The sequence below is a fragment of the Medicago sativa genome, chromosome 1 (genome assembly GCF_051527215.1).
Source record: "Medicago sativa cultivar Bolivia chromosome 1, Bolivia_mono, whole genome shotgun sequence".
Classification (NCBI taxonomy): Eukaryota; Viridiplantae; Streptophyta; class Magnoliopsida; order Fabales; family Fabaceae; genus Medicago; species Medicago sativa.
Genome location: NC_140749.1, coordinates 82,295,691 through 82,315,688, shown reverse-complemented (window position 1 = coordinate 82,315,688; position 19,998 = coordinate 82,295,691). Strand labels below are relative to the sequence as shown.

At 32.8% G+C, this 19,998-nt stretch overlaps 2 protein-coding genes across 2 annotated transcripts; one reads left to right on the top strand and one right to left on the bottom strand.

The window, feature by feature from the left end:
* Positions 1–10,321: 10,321 nt before the first annotated feature.
* On the top strand, positions 10,322–13,544 carry LOC146958155 (sucrose transport protein-like). Its single transcript, XM_085739728.1, has 4 exons — positions 10,322–11,657; positions 12,634–12,697; positions 12,794–12,837; positions 12,957–13,544. Exons 1-4 carry the CDS (start codon positions 10,362–10,364, stop codon positions 13,134–13,136), a joined length of 1,584 nt encoding a protein of 527 aa, XP_085595854.1. The 5' UTR covers positions 10,322–10,361; the 3' UTR covers positions 13,137–13,544.
* Positions 13,545–18,587: 5,043 nt separating this feature from the next.
* Positions 18,588–19,967, bottom strand: LOC146958154 (F-box/kelch-repeat protein At5g42350-like). Its single transcript, XM_085751606.1, has one exon. It carries the CDS (start codon positions 19,965–19,967, stop codon positions 18,588–18,590), a length of 1,380 nt encoding a protein of 459 aa, XP_085607732.1.
* Between the last annotated feature and the right edge of the window lie 31 nt (positions 19,968–19,998).

Genomic DNA, 19,998 nt, shown 5'->3' with positions numbered 1-19,998 from the left:
TTGTCTTCGTTCAGCAAGGTTTTTCAGGTATAAGGGGTAAGTTTTTTTTTATTGGCGTGAGGAAACGAAACCATCTACATTTTGGTTAAGAATTTAATGCATCTCTGCAAAAGGAAAGAGGGCGCGTAAAATGCATTAGGCATGTGCGATTTAGGCCGAAATTTTGTTTTTTGTTCATGTGATGCTCAAACTGTTTCTGAAAGAGAGGGAATGTTTAAAAATTCAAATTATTTTGCTTCTTTGGCGTTAGTTTTAATCATGATCACGTTATTTTTAATATTTTCTTGAAGAAAAATAATGTATTTAAATGAATCAAAGCTTAAGCATGCAAAAAAAAAGTGATGTGACAAGAATAAGGTAAGAGACTGACACACGTGATTTTTTGTATTTGTACATTATTAAGATTAAGATTGTAGATAAGAGGTGGTTCAACCTTTTTTCATATAATTGGTATAAGGGTAGTTTAGTCTATTTATATTTCACTATAGTTCGACTTTGCTTGTTGGATGTAGTAATTTTGAATTGGATATGTTGGAAGTTTTATTTTATTGAGCTTATTCAGTTTTGGTATTAGGTTGAACTTGATAATTTTGTTGTTTTAATTGGTGCCAATATAAACTCTTTTTCGGTGTAATCATGTTTGCGGTTGCGGTTGTTTCTGGTGTCATCGTGTTTGATTTGTCTGCGGTGGTGTTGGTTTATGTTCTAACACGGTTGCAGTTTATGTTCCTAGTGCAACTTGAAATTTTTGGCACGATTGATAGTTCATTTCCGATGCAATTTCCAATTTAGTTATTCTCTGATGCGATTCTAATATTATTTATTGCACAATTTGGTTGATTTACTAATGTGATTTGATTTTGGTTGCTTGCTACTTTAGTTATTTTGTTTGGTTCAATTTGATCTGATTTGATATGTTGATTCATCTCTACGATTATTTCTTATTTGGTTGGTTCTTTGTTTCTTGTTGGTGCCTCTCTTTGGTTGTTAATCCCTCATTGACTGTTCTTCTCTCTATTGGTTTTTATGTTTGATTGTTTTATTGTTTGATTTAGTTTGATTCCTCTCTTTGGTTGACTCTTCCATTTGGTTGCTCCTCTCCATTTTGGTTTCTTTTGTTTAAGTGATAATCTCCTGATTGTTTATTTATTTTGTTTGATTGATTCTCTATTGATACACTGGTTGTTGATTGTTGTGTTTGATTACTTCTCTCCATGTTGATTCTTCTGTTTGATTGCTCCCCCCCCCCCCCCCCACACACACACACACGCACGCACGCACGCATCCATGCATGTATGTATGAGAATGACATTTTTATATGAGAATGAATAACAACCATCAGATTAAAAGAAATGGATAAGATTAAACACACTTAAATGAGTAATGTGCCATCGCTCTCACTTCTTCTTTCACACAGTCACTATCCTTCCACTACGTTACAAAGGCTTCTTCCTTTGCTGATGCCTTCCTCCACTGCCGTCACCGACGTGAGTGACTCGGGAAGGGTCGCCTCTACCTTTCTACACCACTGTCGCCAGCATGAATAACTCAAAAAGGGGCGTCGCTGCCTTCCTCCACCGCCATCGCCGACATGAGCAACTAAGACATGGTCTTCGAAGATGAAATCACGTTGTGGAAGACATAGAGACGCGATGAGAAGAGTAATGAAAAGAATTAGGGCGCAAAAGAATTTTGATGGCGACGCCAGAAAAAGAAGTATGGTTGTGGGAGGAAGAGGAAGAAGCATAAAAAATACTGATGAGTGAGAGAAGGAGTGAGAGAGTTGGCACATGACTCACTTAAGTAATGCTTTAATCTCAGCCTTTTCTTCTAATATATATGATGGTTCTTATTCATTCTCATCATACTCATATAACAATGTCATTATCATATGATGCGCTTCTCTCTCTCTCTCTCTCTCTCTCTATATATATATATATATATATATATATATATTATTTTGGCTATTCTTTTTCATTGCTTCAATCTAATTGTTTCGTTGACTTTATTCTTTTGTTTGGATAATTTCTCTCTTTGGCTGCCTCCTCTCTATGATGGTTACTCACTTTAGTTGTTCTTGATTTTGAGGGGTAATGTTAGGATATTAGATCGATGTTTCAACTTTATATTATTAAGTATTTTTTGCTTCTTATTTGAGAAACTCTCGACGATTCCTATTGATGCATCTCGAGTTTGAAGAAAGATGTTATTGATGCATCTCGAGTTTGAAGGAAGATGTTAAATCATAATGATAGAGTCTTTTGTTATAATTGAGATAAGGGTAGTTTAGTCTATTTATATTTTATTATATATTTTTAGATATACCACATGTGTATTAATAGATTTTTCTCATTCTAATAAAACTGTAGCCGTCTTTATTACCCTCGTTGGTTTTCTTTGATTCTATGTAGTGTTAAACACATACTATCTCTCAAAGCATTCAATTCATTTTTTTTTTTAAATCCTTAGTTCTTTTCTTTTTACGAAAAATCATTAGTTCTTTTTTAGAACATATATTTCTACTTTGTTATATATTTTTGGAGAGTTTGTACTTTGTTATATATATTCTTTCTCACATATTCCATGTTCATAACTATTTTCTTTATAATTTTTCCTCAAACCAAACAAATCCGTATTGCTTCATGCCTCAAATACAATTATACCGATGAAAAAACACTGTAAATTTCCACAAAATATACTTGTGGTTTGAGCCAATGCCAATATTGTATCATTATACCATTTGCCATATTGCCCAGATTTTGCATTCACGCAGTGATTTTCTGATGCTCTTTATCACAATTCCTACCAATATTCTCTTGGAATCAATCATCGCAATTCGCAAGAAACAAAATCTGACAGATAAACTCTATTTAAATTTATTATCTTAAAAAATAAACCATATCATTTAGTAGTTCAAAATAATTTTTTTAAGTATTCATGATGAAATATTTAAATCCAAATTATTAATTTAATTAATATTAAAACTTCTTTTCTTAATTATTTATTTATAGATTTAATTTGTATATGTTGAGAGTATAAAATTTGATTACACATGCATCCAATTAAATCACGCAATGTAGATATTTGTGAAGATATTTTAAGAACTAGTCTATAAAAATAACCATACGATATGATTTGAATGAATACATGTATAAAAGAGTTTACACCATCAATGCTTTTTTCTAGAGATATAGCATTACTCATTAATTAATCATGAATAAACGGTTGATTTAGTTTTTAAATTATCGAACTCTCACCAATTTCATCTTTAAACTATTGAAATTAACTAAATAACCCTTAATCTGCATTAATTTAACCTAATGCATGAAATGGTTTGACACGGTCATCTAATCATATTTTAGCAAGACATTTTGAAGCCATGACTTCAAAATCATTCTCTTTTAACTCATATCATGAATTGAACAATCAAATCATCTTTACACTCAATTGCAGAGATTAATGTCTCGAATCGGATAAACTCTTCCTTAAAAGATTTAACAATGACACATTTTCACTATTTATTCAAACACATGATTTTTGATTAGATTAAACTAAAAAAATTCTTTATCAATTATCACCTCATCTAAATGGTCTTGAGGTAGTCTTTAGACTTAATTAATTAGTATATAATCATATCTTGAATTACAACGTGTTCTTTAAATTTTTAAAATTTCCATTCATCGTATCTCACCTTCATCACGTAATATTAGGGCTGGAAATGAGTCGAGTCGAGTCGAACTCGCCTCAGCTCGACTCGACTCGATAAGAATTGGTTCAGCTCGAAACTCGACTCGAGTTCGTGACGAACCTTTTTATTAGCTCGAGTTCGGCTCGTTTTAAGTTCACGAACAACTCGGTTCGGCTCGTTAGGTTCGGTTCGCTTGTTCGAATCACATAATTTAAAAGTTCTTTTTAAAATAAAAAGACAATATTTTAGTTTTTAGATGATAATTTGGTATTGTTGCAAAATGGTTATTGACATTTTTTCCATTAGAAGGTATTTTGATTTCTGGGTATACTAGAAAGTGTTTTTGATTTCTGGCCATTAAAAGTTGATTTCTGGGCATTAAAAGTTACAAAGAATCATACCAACATTAAAAACAAAAACATGACTATATTCGTGGAGCATGACAGAATATAATTCAAGTGTTGGAGCAAAACTATAACAATATCAAAAAAAATCTATGATTCCTTTATTAATATCAACAAATAAGAATCATACCAATATTAAAAAACGTATGAAAAGTAACCAAATAAAGACAACGAAACATTATGAAGAAAGTATAATTTAGTGTTAGAGCAAAACTTAACCCACGAAATTGAGTGACAATACTACTAAAACCGGCAAAAGAAGATGAAATAGTAGAGAGCTATATTTTCAAAAGTGTTCTTTGTTGAATCTGAACGAAATTGTCGATATGAGGAGTTGATGAATTGTCTTTTTGCTTTCCACCTTGGTTTGGAAAAATGGGCAGAAGAGTTTTCTTTTTTAGTGGAGTAGAGAGTAAAGAGTATTTTTTTTAGATAGAGGAGAACAAAGGTCACGCATGGGAAAATGGTCCAGAGTTAATTCTTTTTCATTTGGGAACAAGTAGTCAAGAGGACTAAGTACATAAAAATATTTAATACATTAATTTTCTTAATGAAGTATTTAATACATTAAAATTTAAGGTATGTAATTATTTTTTTAAATAAAACTAAGTGTGTGTAATCGAGTCGGTTCATGAACCAAACGAGTCGAGCAACATATAGTTCAAGTCCAGCTCATTTAGTTAACGAATTTAATTTTCAGCTCAAGTTCGGCTCGTTTGGTTCGTGAACCAAGTTCAACGAATTAATTATCAAATCGAGTTTCGAACTATATTCAAGTTGGTTCGGTTCATTGCCAGCCCTACGTAATATAGTAGAAAATAGTATTAAAAAGCTATTCAATATATTGTCTAAAAAATGCAATAGGAGACTAATTTTGGACGAAAGGTGACGCCATCACATTAATACGTCGTCGTCTAGTTAGAAAGAGTTTCTAGATGGTTTGTGGGGTCCACTAGTCAAAGGGTGTCGGTGTCTTTACAACCGTCTTTTCTTATCCAAACTTTGCATTTCTTTCTTTCTTATTTTATTATTTTTCCCGAATCTGATTCCTTCTTTAATTTTTCAAATTAAAATTCTTTTCCCATCAAAATATAGACGAGGGAAACATGGATATTTTTATGGAAATTTATAAAGAAAAAAGCATTTACCGTTTTCAGGTACTTGATTTCAAACTGTCTAAACATTAGTTATGGTAGTCAAGATTGTTTTTTTTGAGGGAGGTAGTCTAGATTGTTAAATCATTGATTAATTACGTTTGGGATCATCAGATCTTCACATTTTTCCTACACATGATACTATGTAGCATGGATAAGTTCCTTAAAAAAAAAGGGAAATGTTAACTTGTGCCCTAAGGGCACAAGTTAAGGAACCAAATGTAGAAATTTTTTCTTAAAAGTTGTGCATTCAATGCTTTGAAAATTTCAAAAGTTATCATTTAAATATAAAATTTATTTGTTAATTCTATTTTAAGCTCCTTAACTTGTGCCCTTAGACCATCCCCAATGGTGGTGTCTTTACCAATTAAGACACCGTACCTAATAGGTACCTCCATTGGGGAATTTTTTTTTGGGGGTCTCTTAAGACCCGGGGTCTTATTTAAGACCCCCAACTTTAAACGGGACCCGCACGCTTTTAATATTAAAAAATTGAAATGTAGTGATATAAAGTTATTGATAGTTGATTAGTGGGTCCCATTTAAGAACTTTGTGTGAGATCTGGGTTGGAGGGATTGAGTGCTTATTAGGTACTACTATTAAAAAATGATAAAAGAGTGATGTGTACGTGTGGGACCCATTTAAGTACCCAAAAATGGGTGTCTCCATTGTGGATGCTCTTAGGGCACAAGTTAATATGACCCCAAAAAAAAATGTAGCATGGATAAGTAATATTTTATGGTAAAAAGGTTGTAAGATAGATTCTAATATCTAGAAACTCCCTTAATAAAAAAGTGTAAACGGTTTTAGAGGAAGAAAAATGTCTTCCATAATTTCAGCTTTGTTTCTTTATACTACCTCCGTTCCTTTTTAAGTGTCACTTTTGGAGAAATTTTTTGTTCCTATTTAACTGTCACTTTCAAAGTTCAATGCAACAATAAATGTTGTTTTACCAACATTACCCTTAGTTATTTATTGTGGAGAGAGAAATATATGAAATAAGATATTAAATGACTAAGGCTATTATAGTAAAAATATAAAATATTGTATAAGAAAAAGTAACATTTATTGAGTGTCTTGGTTTGTGTAAAATATTAAAAAGTGACACTTAAAAAGAAACGGAGGGAGTATCTAACTAATTTCTTCCTCGCAGTGCTAAATGAAGTCTTTTCTTTTTGGACTTTTTTCTTTGACTAATTTTTTGTTTTTGGATGACAAGAGGGGTCAAAGTTAAATGAGAGGTGTTTTTTTTTTTTTATCGGAGCTTGAACTTCGGACTTTATATATATATTATGTATTGTCCTTATCAACTGTGCTAAGCTCATGAGGACAAATGAGGGGTTTAGTAAGACACATTACATGACTTTTCCAAAAGAGCTTTGCTATATATAGCGAAAGCCAAGTTCAAGAATAACCACGAAAGAATTAGCACGGTTAGATCTGCATTTTGGCACAATTCATGGGTGGTGGGCAAAATACATGCGTGTGTGAATAATAATATGGCTTGCATGCAGTACGTGTCGTGGTGTTGTCGCGAGAAACCTTCTCGCTACAAATAGCTTTTTCCTTTCCAAAAACAAAAGACATAGTTGTACTACATTAATTTTTATTTGAGGTATTTCTAACAAGGTGTGACTGGCAAATTTAATTAACCTAAGTTAGTTTAAACAAAAATTTCAGCAATATGAATATATATTTAAACTTATACTGATTCATAATAAATATACTATATCTGATTGAAATCTATTTTTAAAAATTTTCAAACCACAACAAAGTCAAACAAATTATTCATTGCATATTTGAAAGATAATTATAGTATTAGTAATTGTATAAACAAGTAGTAGTAGTATTTTTTTATTTTTTATTTTTATCAAAGTAGTATAGTACTAGTAGTATTTTTTTTTCCTGATAATATTAGTAATGAAATTATGATGTCTGTCCCATTTAATCTACGAACACTCGTACAACTTTTGGGACAACCTTGTTGTTCTCTCTTCTCATTGATCAAAAACAATGGAGAGAGAAAATGGAAGAGAGAGAATAAGAAAATAATGTGAGTATGAGATAGAAAGTTGTACAAAAATGATTGTACAAATATCATTTCTCTTTGAAAAACGATGTCACTAGGATTATAACCAGCTCCCATTTCATCCCTGCCACAGAGAATAAACAAATGTTGTTAGATCATATAGTATATATAGTACATAGTACTATATGATTACTGATACTCGGATTTCCTTCCCCCCCGGGCTCATATACAGAAATTGTTGAATGATTTGATTAAATAAATAATTTTGTTTATTAATTAAAAAGAATAAAATATAAAAATAGAATCAATATATTGATTACATAGTTACGACACAATAATTTTTATTATTCTCTTTAAGTAATGGTTTTAAAGAACAAAAGAAAATTCCTTCAAAAAAAAAAAAAAAAAGAACAAAGGAAAATGTTACTGCCATTTTGTGAAAATTAAGAACCAGTGGTCCTAATTTGACTCCCTACCACAAAATTAGGACCATTAACTTAATTTGCACTTTAATATCATTAGTTCATTACCTTGTTTCTTTATACCATCTGGTCTGTAATATTTTTATATACTATTGACACATATAACAGAGATACGTTGCAAGAGTATGAGCTGGTGGTGAATAACACATAGAAGAAAAACATTTTCAAAATAGTAGAGTGTGATCTCTAAAATAAATGTTTTCCTACTTTAGTATTCCGAGCAATTTTGGTAGTACTGTGGGATGTTCATTTCGCTAGTTTTCTCTATGTATAGAGTACGTACTCATACTAAAATGTTGAAGCTTGTTTTATACCAGGATCACGACAAGTTAGGAAAGAGTTGATGCACAATTGAGATTTGAGGGATAGTCACAAAACGTTTTAAAGAAAGTGATCTAATCTACAACTCAACTTAATATTTTGTTTGGTAGGTTAACAATTTATTTGACCACTAATCTTGGTTGACAAAACTTTTTTTTTTTTTTTTTTACATTTTAAGTCAATAAATTACACGCAACAAATTAGTGTTTTTTTTTACACACCCCCAAAAGATGTGTGCATGGAGAAAAATGTATTAATGTGATCGATATTTTCAAAAAGATGTATTAACGCGATCGTGTCCCCGCAACTGAGATAGATGTACAAGCCTTTGCCCTTTGACATTGAAATAAATGCATGGATAATTTTATTTTGGGTAGTGTTAATTTATGCCCTTAGGACATATGTTTAAAAACCTAAAAGAAGAAACATTATCTAAAATTTTGTGCATTTAAATGGTTAAAAAGTTAAATATTAAATGCAATGTACACATTTCAATAAATTTTTTTTATATTTGAATCATTAACTTGTGCCTTGAGGGCGCAAGTTAACATTTCCCTTTTATTTTACACGGTTAGTGTGCATTAATTAATGTAGATTTATGGAAAAAAATGTTGTTGTAGGGAATAAATTATAATCAATGGATTTTTAATTATGAAAATAGTATAACAATAATATTGAGGATTTGAAGAATTTTTCCAAAATCTTAGCTCTAATATTTTTTTTTTTGAAGTCCCTTGTATTAAAGATTTTTCATGTGAGGAAAATGGATCTATTCAAGCTAGGGAATACCCTTTCTTCCATTTATCTTTTCTCCTTTTCCTAAAGTTCATCCCTCCCAAAATCCGAAAACCAGGCTAAGAAACAACAAAATTTAGGTGCACTTTCTAATGATTCATAATATACGTTTTTTGTGTGGTTATAATTACAAACCTTGAGAAAATATGAATTTGAGTACAACATTGATGATTAAGTTTCTAAGATCCATACAAAAAACCTAAGAAATACTTCCTCCGTTTCAATGTCCAATTTTTGTAATGTGCACTATTCACTTGACTTACTTTGACCATACTTTTTTACTAATGTATAAATACAAATATTAGCATGTAGGACGTTGTTTGATTTGTCTCGACAAATATTTTCAAAATATTAAATTTTTATAATTTTTTACTTTGGATAATTAAAGATATTAACGGTCAAAATTGTGCATTGACATATATGAAGTGGTTGACTTGGACATGTATTTTGAAACGGAGGGAATATTACTACACTTTTAGTCTTATTCCTCAGAAAATCAAGTCTAGATCCACACATACCAACAGTCCAACACAAATATTGGTAATTTTATTGAGTTACATGCAAATTCATTTGGGATAAATGATTTTATACTCATTTTCCTTGAACTCAACATGGATAAGGAGCACCACTGATTGATATATGTGCACACTTAATATCATTAAAATCTTCCTGATAGAAAATTTACAATCACCCTTGAATTCACCAATTCATAAAACCTTTCATTGAATTGCATTGCATTACTACTACACTATCCTTATCCATCTGTTCCCAATTGCCAATCACTTACTCTTCCAAATCTTCCCTTTTTCAATCATCCATTTTTCAAATTGAAGTCCTAGTAATAGTCTCGAGTTTCTACCCTTATCCTTAAGAAACCTTTGCTTTGCATGAAGTGCAAGTGCAAGAATCTCCCAGTACGTTATGCCTTCATTGAATTCAAAAATTCAAAATAGTAAATGCATAATGAGTTTAAAAGTAGCCTCCAAATATTAAGACAAGTGGAATTTACGGTGTCACATTTTCAAACGAGGAAACACTCATTAATTAACCCTCTCCCACTTCACTACACAAGTCCACGCACCCCCTCACTTTAATAAATGGTCATGCTAATAGGTGTTTTCGGGACACCGTTTAAAGAAAATAAAAAAATAAAGTTTAATTTAAAAATGAAATTTTTTAAACTTTTGATAAACTTACAACTTAATTTTTGATAAAAATACTATTATATTTGATTGCTTAATCGGTATGAGCATTTTCTTTAATAAATTTCACTTGCCCAGAGAAACAAGTCCCACCACACACATATTTACCTCACCCATCCGTAATTATCCAATTTCTCTCTCTCTCTAAAACTCACATCACTCATAGATTCTCCCATTACATTACATGCAACAACTCTCCCTCCATTCCATTATAAATAACTTCCATCACAACACAATCTAAAACGCAAACTCAAACACAAACACACACTCATTGTGTCATTTCACTATGGAGCCTCTCTCTTCCACTAAACAAAATCATAACAACAACAACAACAACACTCTCACAAAACCTTCTCTTCATGTTGAATCTCCACCACTTGAACCAAGTCCTCTTCGTAAGATCATAGTCGTTGCTTCCATAGCAGCAGGTGTTCAGTTTGGCTGGGCCCTACAGCTTTCACTTTTAACTCCCTATGTTCAGTTACTTGGTATCCCCCATACTTGGGCCGCATACATCTGGCTCTGCGGCCCAATCTCGGGGATGCTTGTCCAACCGATTGTCGGTTATCACAGCGATCGTTGCACTTCACGCTTCGGTCGCCGTCGTCCTTTCATTGCTGCTGGATCATTCGCCGTCGCTATCGCCGTTTTCCTTATCGGCTATGCTGCTGACCTTGGTCACAGCTTCGGCGATGACTTGTCCAAAAAAGTCCGTCCACGTGCAATCGGAATCTTCGTCGTTGGTTTCTGGATCCTCGACGTTGCTAACAACATGCTTCAAGGTCCTTGCCGTGCACTTCTTGGTGACCTCTGCGCCGGTAACCACCAAAAAACAAGAAACGCAAACGCGTTTTTCTCGTTTTTTATGGCCGTCGGTAACATCCTCGGTTACGCCGCCGGTGCTTACAGCAAACTCTTTCACATGTTTCCGTTCACCAAAACAAAAGCATGTGATATCTACTGTGCAAATTTGAAAAGCTGTTTCTTCCTCTCAATCGCACTTTTAACCGCCGTAGCAACAGCCGCACTGATCTACGTGAAAGAAATACCACTCTCGCCGGAAAAAGTCACCGGTAACGGTGTAACCGACGAAGACGGTAACGTTACAAAGAGTAGTAACCCATGTTTCGGGGAATTATCCGGTGCTTTTCGCGAACTAAAGCGTCCCATGTGGATCCTCTTATTGGTGACGTGTCTTAACTGGATTGCGTGGTTTCCTTTCTTACTATTCGATACTGATTGGATGGGGAAAGAGGTTTATGGAGGAACGGTTGGGGAAGGTCATGCGTATGATAAAGGTGTGCGCGCTGGTGCATTGGGTCTTATGCTAAACTCTGTCGTTTTGGGTGCCACGTCATTAGGAGTTGATGTGTTGGCGCGTGGAGTTGGTGGTGTGAAGAGGTTATGGGGTATTGTTAACTTCTTGCTTGCTATTTGTTTGGCTATGACTGTTTTGGTTACTAAATTGGCTCAGCATTCGCGAGTATACGCGGATGCTAGCCATACAGATCCTCTTCCACCTTCCGGTGGAATTACCGCCGGCGCGTTGGCTCTCTTTTCCGTCCTTGGAATTCCTCTTGCGGTAATATTTCTATCTATTAAAAAGTGTGTTACTAATATTATTTACGCATTATTTATGGTTTTGGTTACTAATTTTGACTACATGTTTGATGTGTGTGTAAAAGTGGATAAAAGGTGTATATGTATATGTGTAATTCCTATATTAGTGAGAGAAAGGAAAAGGTAAAAGATAAAATACTTTACCAACTTTGATATATTTGATATTGTATAATTTTAGAAGGAATTGATGTTGCCATGCATGAAAGAGGACATGTGAATTTTACGATCTCCAAAGATTTCTATTTGTTTTTTTTTGTGGGTGATGGTGCTGTACTTTGGGTCCATTAAAGTAGATACAAATAAGGCAGTGAATTTTACACAAGAATTAAAGATTTTTCTTTTAGAGTTTGGACAAATTTAGTTTGGATTTTACTTGAAAATAAATATTTGATAGTCTGTTGTTTTTGTTTGAACTGGAAAAGACAATTAACAACTTGTTTTGAATTTCTGTCATAACAACATGTTTTAAATTTTAGGTGTTTTTTGATTGTGATTCCTTGTGATTGTGAACTGTCAATTTTAATTATGTAACTAAATACTAGTAGCAAAAAACCAATCATGAATTATTAAATTAATATTGGAATAAAGGTGCAGATGAGATGATGCAGTAGCTTATATACCATATTCTAGTTTAATCCTTAAAATAAAATATGTAAATAGATACTATCCAATGTTTGAGGTCATATTTTATTTACAGTTATTGAATTGAATTCATTCACTGTTGAGTTGCAATTTCCTGACAGCAGTTTAGCTTTCTCGTGATGCTCTTTGTTTTGAAGTCCAAATCTGTTTCTTTAGTTTTCTTCAATTATTTATCCATTTCTTTCCTAAAGAGAGAATAGTTACTAAAAGTGCTTAAAATTTACAAAGCAAAAAGTCAAGAAACTTTATGCAATGCAAGTTAAACTAACACTAATCTTGTGTTATTATTTGTTCAGATTACTTACAGCATACCCTTTGCTCTAGCATCTATATTCTCTAGCTCCTCAGGGGCAGGCCAAGGTAAAACACAATCACAAGTCATAACCCACTTAATTAAACAATTTTACTACTAAACAGAAGTGCTTAATGTTTTGCTTTTTGTTCAATTTTTTTCAGGGTTATCTCTAGGAGTTCTCAATCTCGCTATTGTCATACCACAGGTTAGAATTAAATACACTTCATTTTTTACTTGTTAATTACTTCACTTTATATATTAAATTAATCTTATTTAGTAGTATGAATTAAATAATTAACCAAGTGTGACAACATGTATGTGTAGATGATTGTCTCTGTTTTGAGTGGACCATGGGATGCTCTGTTTGGAGGTGGTAACCTACCAGCTTTTGTGGTGGGTGCCGTGGCGGCGCTTGCAAGTGGCATATTATCCGTAGTCTTACTTCCATCTCCACCACCAGATTTGGTCAAGTCTGTAACCGCTACCGGAGGAGGCTTTCATTAAACAGTGTGGAACATTTTCTTCACGTGTCTATCTTTTTTGTCCCACGTTTTAATATGGAAGAAGGAAAAAAAAAACGAGAATGTTTTTCTTTTTAAATTTTAATTTTAAGCCGTTGTGTAGAAGGCTTTTAGATTCCAACAAAATGCTCTAGAATTGCCATTTTATGGCTTGCATGAATGACTAAGTAATAACCAGTCATTTTTAATTGTAAAGTTTGATGAGAGGCTGTATACAAATCCTGTTCTAGCAGGACTCAGCCCTTTCTTTATTTATGTGATATTTGGTACATTTTGGATGCTCAGGAGATAATGTAGTGATGATGATGTATAAGCATGCCTTGATGCTTGGTTAATCCATTAATAATACTTATGGAATGATAGTTCTGAATTGGACTACATTACTTTCCTATTCCCTTTTCACTTTCTTTTGTCTTCTTTTCTATTTATTGCTACTAGGGCAATTGTTATTTGTAACAATCTCTCTTATTTCCTTCCATCATAGAGAAATAATGGTTTACCTTTATTTGTCGTTAAATATATAAATAACTTGTATACTACAATTTTATGGCTATGAAGTTGTGTTCATCAACTCAATTATTTTTCCAGTGAGGGTGATATAATTGGAGTATTGGTCCCAACCAGAAAAGAACAAAAATGACCAAGAATAATTTGATACAAAATTGATGACTTTAGCTTCTTAATTCGACATACGGTTATTTGGACCCAACATGGAATTTCATTACTTTGCTTATCTTTTGTTTTTGTTCCAATTGAAAAAGACTAATAAAAGATGTTCTGATTTTTTTTTTCTCCCTCATTGTAATTTCTTTTGATTATATCAACTAAGAATTCATTTTTCTTAAAGAAAACTAACTGATAACTACAGCTTATAAGAATCATTAACTATTTACAATAAAATATGAGAATATTTAATTTGAACCATCGTAATAAAAGTGTGATTCCAACAAAGGTATTGCTCATATCACCAATATTTCATCTCTGCAAGTGAGACTAATGTAGTTTTTAGAAGACTTTCGTTGACTAGTTGGCCAAGATCAGTATATCAGCTTTTTCCTTTAATATAGAGGAAAAACTCAACACAAATTGATCGATATCCTACAAATAATCTATAGTGTTAGGATCAATTGTTCTTCTCCAAACAATATAACCTATTCTTGAAAAGATTCAAGCTGGAGTGTTCTCCATTTGTTTCAGCTCATGATTAGATAGAGTATGATCCAAGGTAGACCTAGATCGACAGCCGGAGTTGATGAAGTGCGGCAAAGGACGGAAGTTGGTTCCCCGGATGGAGATGTTGTATCTGCAAGTACTCTAACGATCAAGTGGGTGGAACGTTTTTTGATTAAAAGTGAATGTCTCGGGTGTCCTTATATAGGACGAGCTTAAGGAATACAGGTGATTTCTCGATCAACATGTGATAACAATCATGCGGTGATGAGAGGATCGACGTGTTCAATATGGTATGTTGTCGGTGCAGCCACTTATTGTGTACCTAAGTGATCCAGTTCATCAGCTGAATAGGCCTCAGCGCGGTCCAAAACATAATATATGCACCAAGAAGTTGCATTCTGGTCCATTTCAGAAACTTCTTGAGTTCATGTCAAGCTTGGAATGCCCAACATTAACATTTGAGCTTAAAGGGGGTGTTAACTGATGTGTACTTTACTTACTTATTTTTCAGTTATTCCGTTATTTTCTGTTGATGGTAGTTGGTGGGTAGTTGGTGAGAATTCAATTGATACTCAGTTACTGCATACACAAATTTCCTTCTCCTTTTTTCTTCTACACTCTTGTTTAGAATTATCCTTTTCAGATTTGATTCTTTCATTGATATAAGAAAAACATTTTTCTTACACTTTCCACACATAATTAGTGCTCTTATCTTGCAATGTAAGATACGCTCTTCTTAGTTATCTATAACTTGAGGTCACCTTTTCAATAAGGTGATAGTAACTAATGCAATTTCCAAACAGCAGTGTAGCTTTTCCGTGAAACATACCAAGCAAGTTCTATAGTTCTTTTCTCTTATCCATTTCTTTTTCAAAAGGACAACAAAAAAGAAAGAAAAACAGTTAAAAGTGAAAACAACACTTTTGCAAACACAAAAGCAAGCAAAAGAAGGCGAAAAAGGGTTAATGCATGGAAAGATACTAACACTCTCTGGATGTGTTTCAGCATTACCCTTTTGATTTATATTCTCTATCATGCACATTTTCAATTTAGTTATGAATTAATATATTGCAAAGTTTAATTTGATGATGCTGGACACAATAACCCTTTTAGAGCATGACACATCCCTTTGTTTACGAAATAAGCAAACATGGGTGGTTGATCCATTAGAAATAGTTGTTGGGAGTGGAAAATGCTGAGTTGGACCAAGACTACTTTTCCTATTTCCCCACTCACTTTCCATTGTCTTCTTCTTTACTGTTTTGATAGTACTATATATTAATCTTATATATATTTTCAATTTCATCATAGTCAAAGGAAGACTTATGCTTATTTGCCAATCTTTTTATTTGTCATTAACTTTTATAAATAATCACTTCTATTTTATATATATGGCTAAGATGCTGTGCACAACTCACTTATATTTTTCATCAACTATCAGAATAATAATGTGAACTTTACTACTATCAATTATTTCTAACATGTTATACAAAGCAATTGGAAGCAATTGTATTTCTTTACATTTCTTTTTGAACCAATTGCATTTCTTTACTTGCTATGACTGGTGCAGACAATTTTGACACCAATTGATTAATACTGCTTATCACAATCAGAATGTGAGAAAGAATATACTTTAACCAAGTTGCATTTGTACGGGCTTAATTTTTTATTGACAGTTGTGAAATTAGCTTCTAGTTAAATAAGAGATTGTAGTTATTAATTAATAGCTATGTTAGAATATCAAAATATCTTGGATCATTTGCAGCTGAATGTCTCTCATATCATAAAGTCGGTCGCAGATGATCCATTTTACGAGCTATCTCATTTGAGATTACTTGTAGTGTAAATTTGTAAAATAATCTCGTCCACGTGACCACGTGTTTATTTTTGGTGGTGTGGCAAAAGTCCTACCACTATTACTACTGTCACATTCTGTTGTAGCAAAAGTAGCTAAGTTAAGTGGATACAAAAAATGTAAATATCAAGATTGGAAAATAAATTAGCTTTTTCAATTACAGTACTATTTTGATGTTGGAGCAATCAAATGAATGTTGTCTTACAATTATACAGATTAAATGAATACACAATCATTGATTTCCATATATAAAAATAGAAGCCAAAGAGGTACAGAGAATTAAGTTGAACATGCCTAAACATGTGTCTACTCATGTCTCGTAGTAGTACAGACAGAGGCACTACCTAAAAAATAACCATGGTTAAGTTTTGTATTTCTCACTAGTCACTATAATAGTTTGTATCAATTTTGTTTTGTATGGTTGTTATCAATTAGTTTCAGGATATTTAAGTTAGTTAGGATTACTAGCTCCTTAGCCTTGACTTATAAATACATTGTACTTCATTCATTATTGTATATTGATCACCATAAAAGTGGAATACAATTGAGCTAATTCAGAACAAATTAGTTTCTCAATATGGTATCAGAGTTATTCAATCGGACGAACCCACCATTTATATTCATGCACCAAATTCAATAGTGATGAGTGTGAGGGATGTATTGGGAAAAACCAAAGTTCTTCATTGAAAAAGATAGAGCCTTAATGAATTTATAAAAAAGTTTTATATATTCATGCACTTCTAACTTGTATGGATGTGTTTCACTTAATACAGAAAACCAAGTCCTGACTTGAACTGTATTCATCCATGCAAGTTTCAAGTTAGAAGTTTGATATTTAGTCAGTTTGTATGAAATATATATTGGCATATGTCAATCTCTTGAATTGATCTCAATCTTCTTGGAATCTTAGTCTACAAAGTTGGATGTTAACTTGGAGTTCAAAAACTTTGTCAACAAAGTTGGATATAGTACATTGGTTTACCAGAAATAAAAAAAAAAAATATTTGACTTACGCTAATGAATATGTACAATTATAAATGTATAAAAGAAAGAAAATTTTATATAAACTCGACTAAATGGTATAAAGATCTTGGTTTGATAGGAAAATGACTTAAATTATCTAAATATGATGTTAGAATTCGTATTTAATTGGTTTTTTTTTTTCGGTTCCAAGATAAGATAGTATAAACTCCCCTGAAATCCGTAAGAAGAATAGAACGTATACGTCGTTTTGTGTATAGGCATACATAAGATTTAAATGACTAAATGTCTTGTAAACTAGTTTAATAAAGTTTATATGTATCCCTAAAAAAAAAGTTTATATGTATATAAAGAAATTTGTCATCTCTCATTTAGAATATAAGAACAACAAAGAGATCTCAAGTAGTATCCTAATAAGACTAAGGTTTAACATTATGGTATTAGAGCTTGTTTCGGTTCACGTAAATCTCATATTTGAAGAGTTTTAAGATTTTACATCGCTAAACTATGATGGTTAAGTAGATAAAACTGTTGAAAGAGTTTTGAGATGTGAGTTTGATTTGTGAAAACACTTCTACTATTGTGAAGCTCGGTAAGTTGAAAATTTCAAGTAACTTAATGGAAAAAAATTATGGAAGGCAAGAAGGAGAATCAACATCTCCAAGGTTGGTGATGCGTCCATATTTGCATCTTGTTTTATTTAATTTGTGCATGCATTTCTAGGTGAATTATGTACAATATTTGTAGTTTTGTTTGATTTTCATGTAGATCGGATAATTGCATTTGTATGTCATGTTTTGTTTTGCAGGAAATTAGCACTAACGCGTTGGAAAGTAGCTTGGATGATATGAGAACATTTGAACAACTAATTTATCTTAGAATATTTGAACATACAATTTTATCTGGACTGTGATGCATTTTTCAAACAAGCTTTCCAAGCAAAGCAATATTTGCATCAAGGCCATCTTCCTTCTTTGGTCTAGAAACCATTTATCAGGTGCAGGTACTATGCTTATTTGGGGGAATGAGAAGATTTGACAAAATGCTAATGAAATTACACAACAGGTTTTGTAACAATCGCATTTCAAATAAAATTTTACATTCCAATCTAAAATAGTAACAATCATTCAAAGAACACATATATTCAAATTATTCACAATATCATTATAAAAAATCAACTAGTCAACAAACCCAAAACCCTAAATAAATAAAGCAAGAAATGTGTTCACAATCATGGTAACCAAGGTAGTCAACAAAAAGATAAAACAAAATAGCAACCAACTTCCATAGTTAATATGAAATCGTTCTAACAGGTAATGTAAAAGACTCCAACAAAAACAAATTATCTATCATATCATTACTTGCGAGTCTTGTTCAATCTTGGATCCTCTGCTCTTCAACCGCTGCAATTAATTGAGAAGAATTTCATATGTTTGGGTGTACCACTGCCATGGACCTAGTCAGAATAGGACAGGTACTACACTTGGGAGCAACATATTTCATTGAAATATTGTTCCATTTAGCATTTTTAGATTCAGATGCATCAAATACAGATAAATAATCCAATATCTGATCAGAGCCTTCCAACGACTCTAACCTAAAAATCAGGTTTTGATCGGCCACAAAAAGTTCACTTTCTCCATCAACGACAGGAGCATCTGGAAGCACTAAGATTTCAGTCCATGCCAGATTCATGAGATCAAGCTCCCATAATTTTCTAACGATAGAATCGTGTACGTACTGGGTGCTCCTTGAAATCATGTAAAGTCGGCCATTGGAAGATACAAGCTGAGTACGATGTCCACATAAATCAGGTAGGAATGGTAGATATGTTTGTATTGCAATCCAAAAACCTTTTTCTATGTCATACGCTACAAGTTTTTCACTCCCTTCAGGCCGCCCACAACAGAAAACATAAAACATGCTGCCACAAACAGTTCCAGATAAAGGTATCCCAAAATTCACAGGCAGTGTTTGTATTTCAGTCCATTTATTTGTTAAAGAATCGTATATTTCTCCAGAGCGCCATGAGTCAGAATTACCTGCTCCTACAGCAATCAATAAAAATGATTTTTTAATGCCCTTTAAGCTTAAATTTGAATGCTCACTTCTTCTTTGTCTAACGTATTCCTTTCTATTAGTATAAGATGAAGACTTGTAAGGAATAACATGATCCTCAATGACTCCTAACACGGGAAGATATCTAGCATATTCCATAGATGGCATATTATGCCATGATTTTGTGATAGGATTAAAAAACATCACCTCTTTGTGTGTGATAGGGAAGGCCTGATTGCGAAAATTTGATTGTCCTCCAACAATGAAGATTCCGCCATGTACGCTAGCAACAGAGAACCAGTGCCTTCCTTTGAGAAAATCGGCATCAATACTATGCCATTGATTGCGAGATATATGAAGTGCATGTATTATGTTAACATCACTGTATGAGCAGGCAGGATTGTGAGTGAAATTACAAGCAGTACCAAAGACAAAAAACCATAGATTTTGATATCTATATTCTTTTTTCTTTTGAAGGACTTTAGCAATGGTAATTAAGGAACTCCATCTTTTGCACACAAGCCTAGCATAATCGAGACTTTCGAATGGAACATGATCCAAACACATTTCAAGAATATCATCGGGAAGAAGAAAGATTTCGGTCTTTACTTCAACGGATTTCTTTGTGTTGTGTTGTCTATTCCAAAACCTCTTCTTCACCCCAAAGCCACATGAGAAGAAGCGACCAACGGAGGTTTCTTCTTTTGGGCCACAAACACTAGAACTTGATGACCCCCTTCTTCCCATTTCTTCGAATCCTGACATTACATTTGGACAT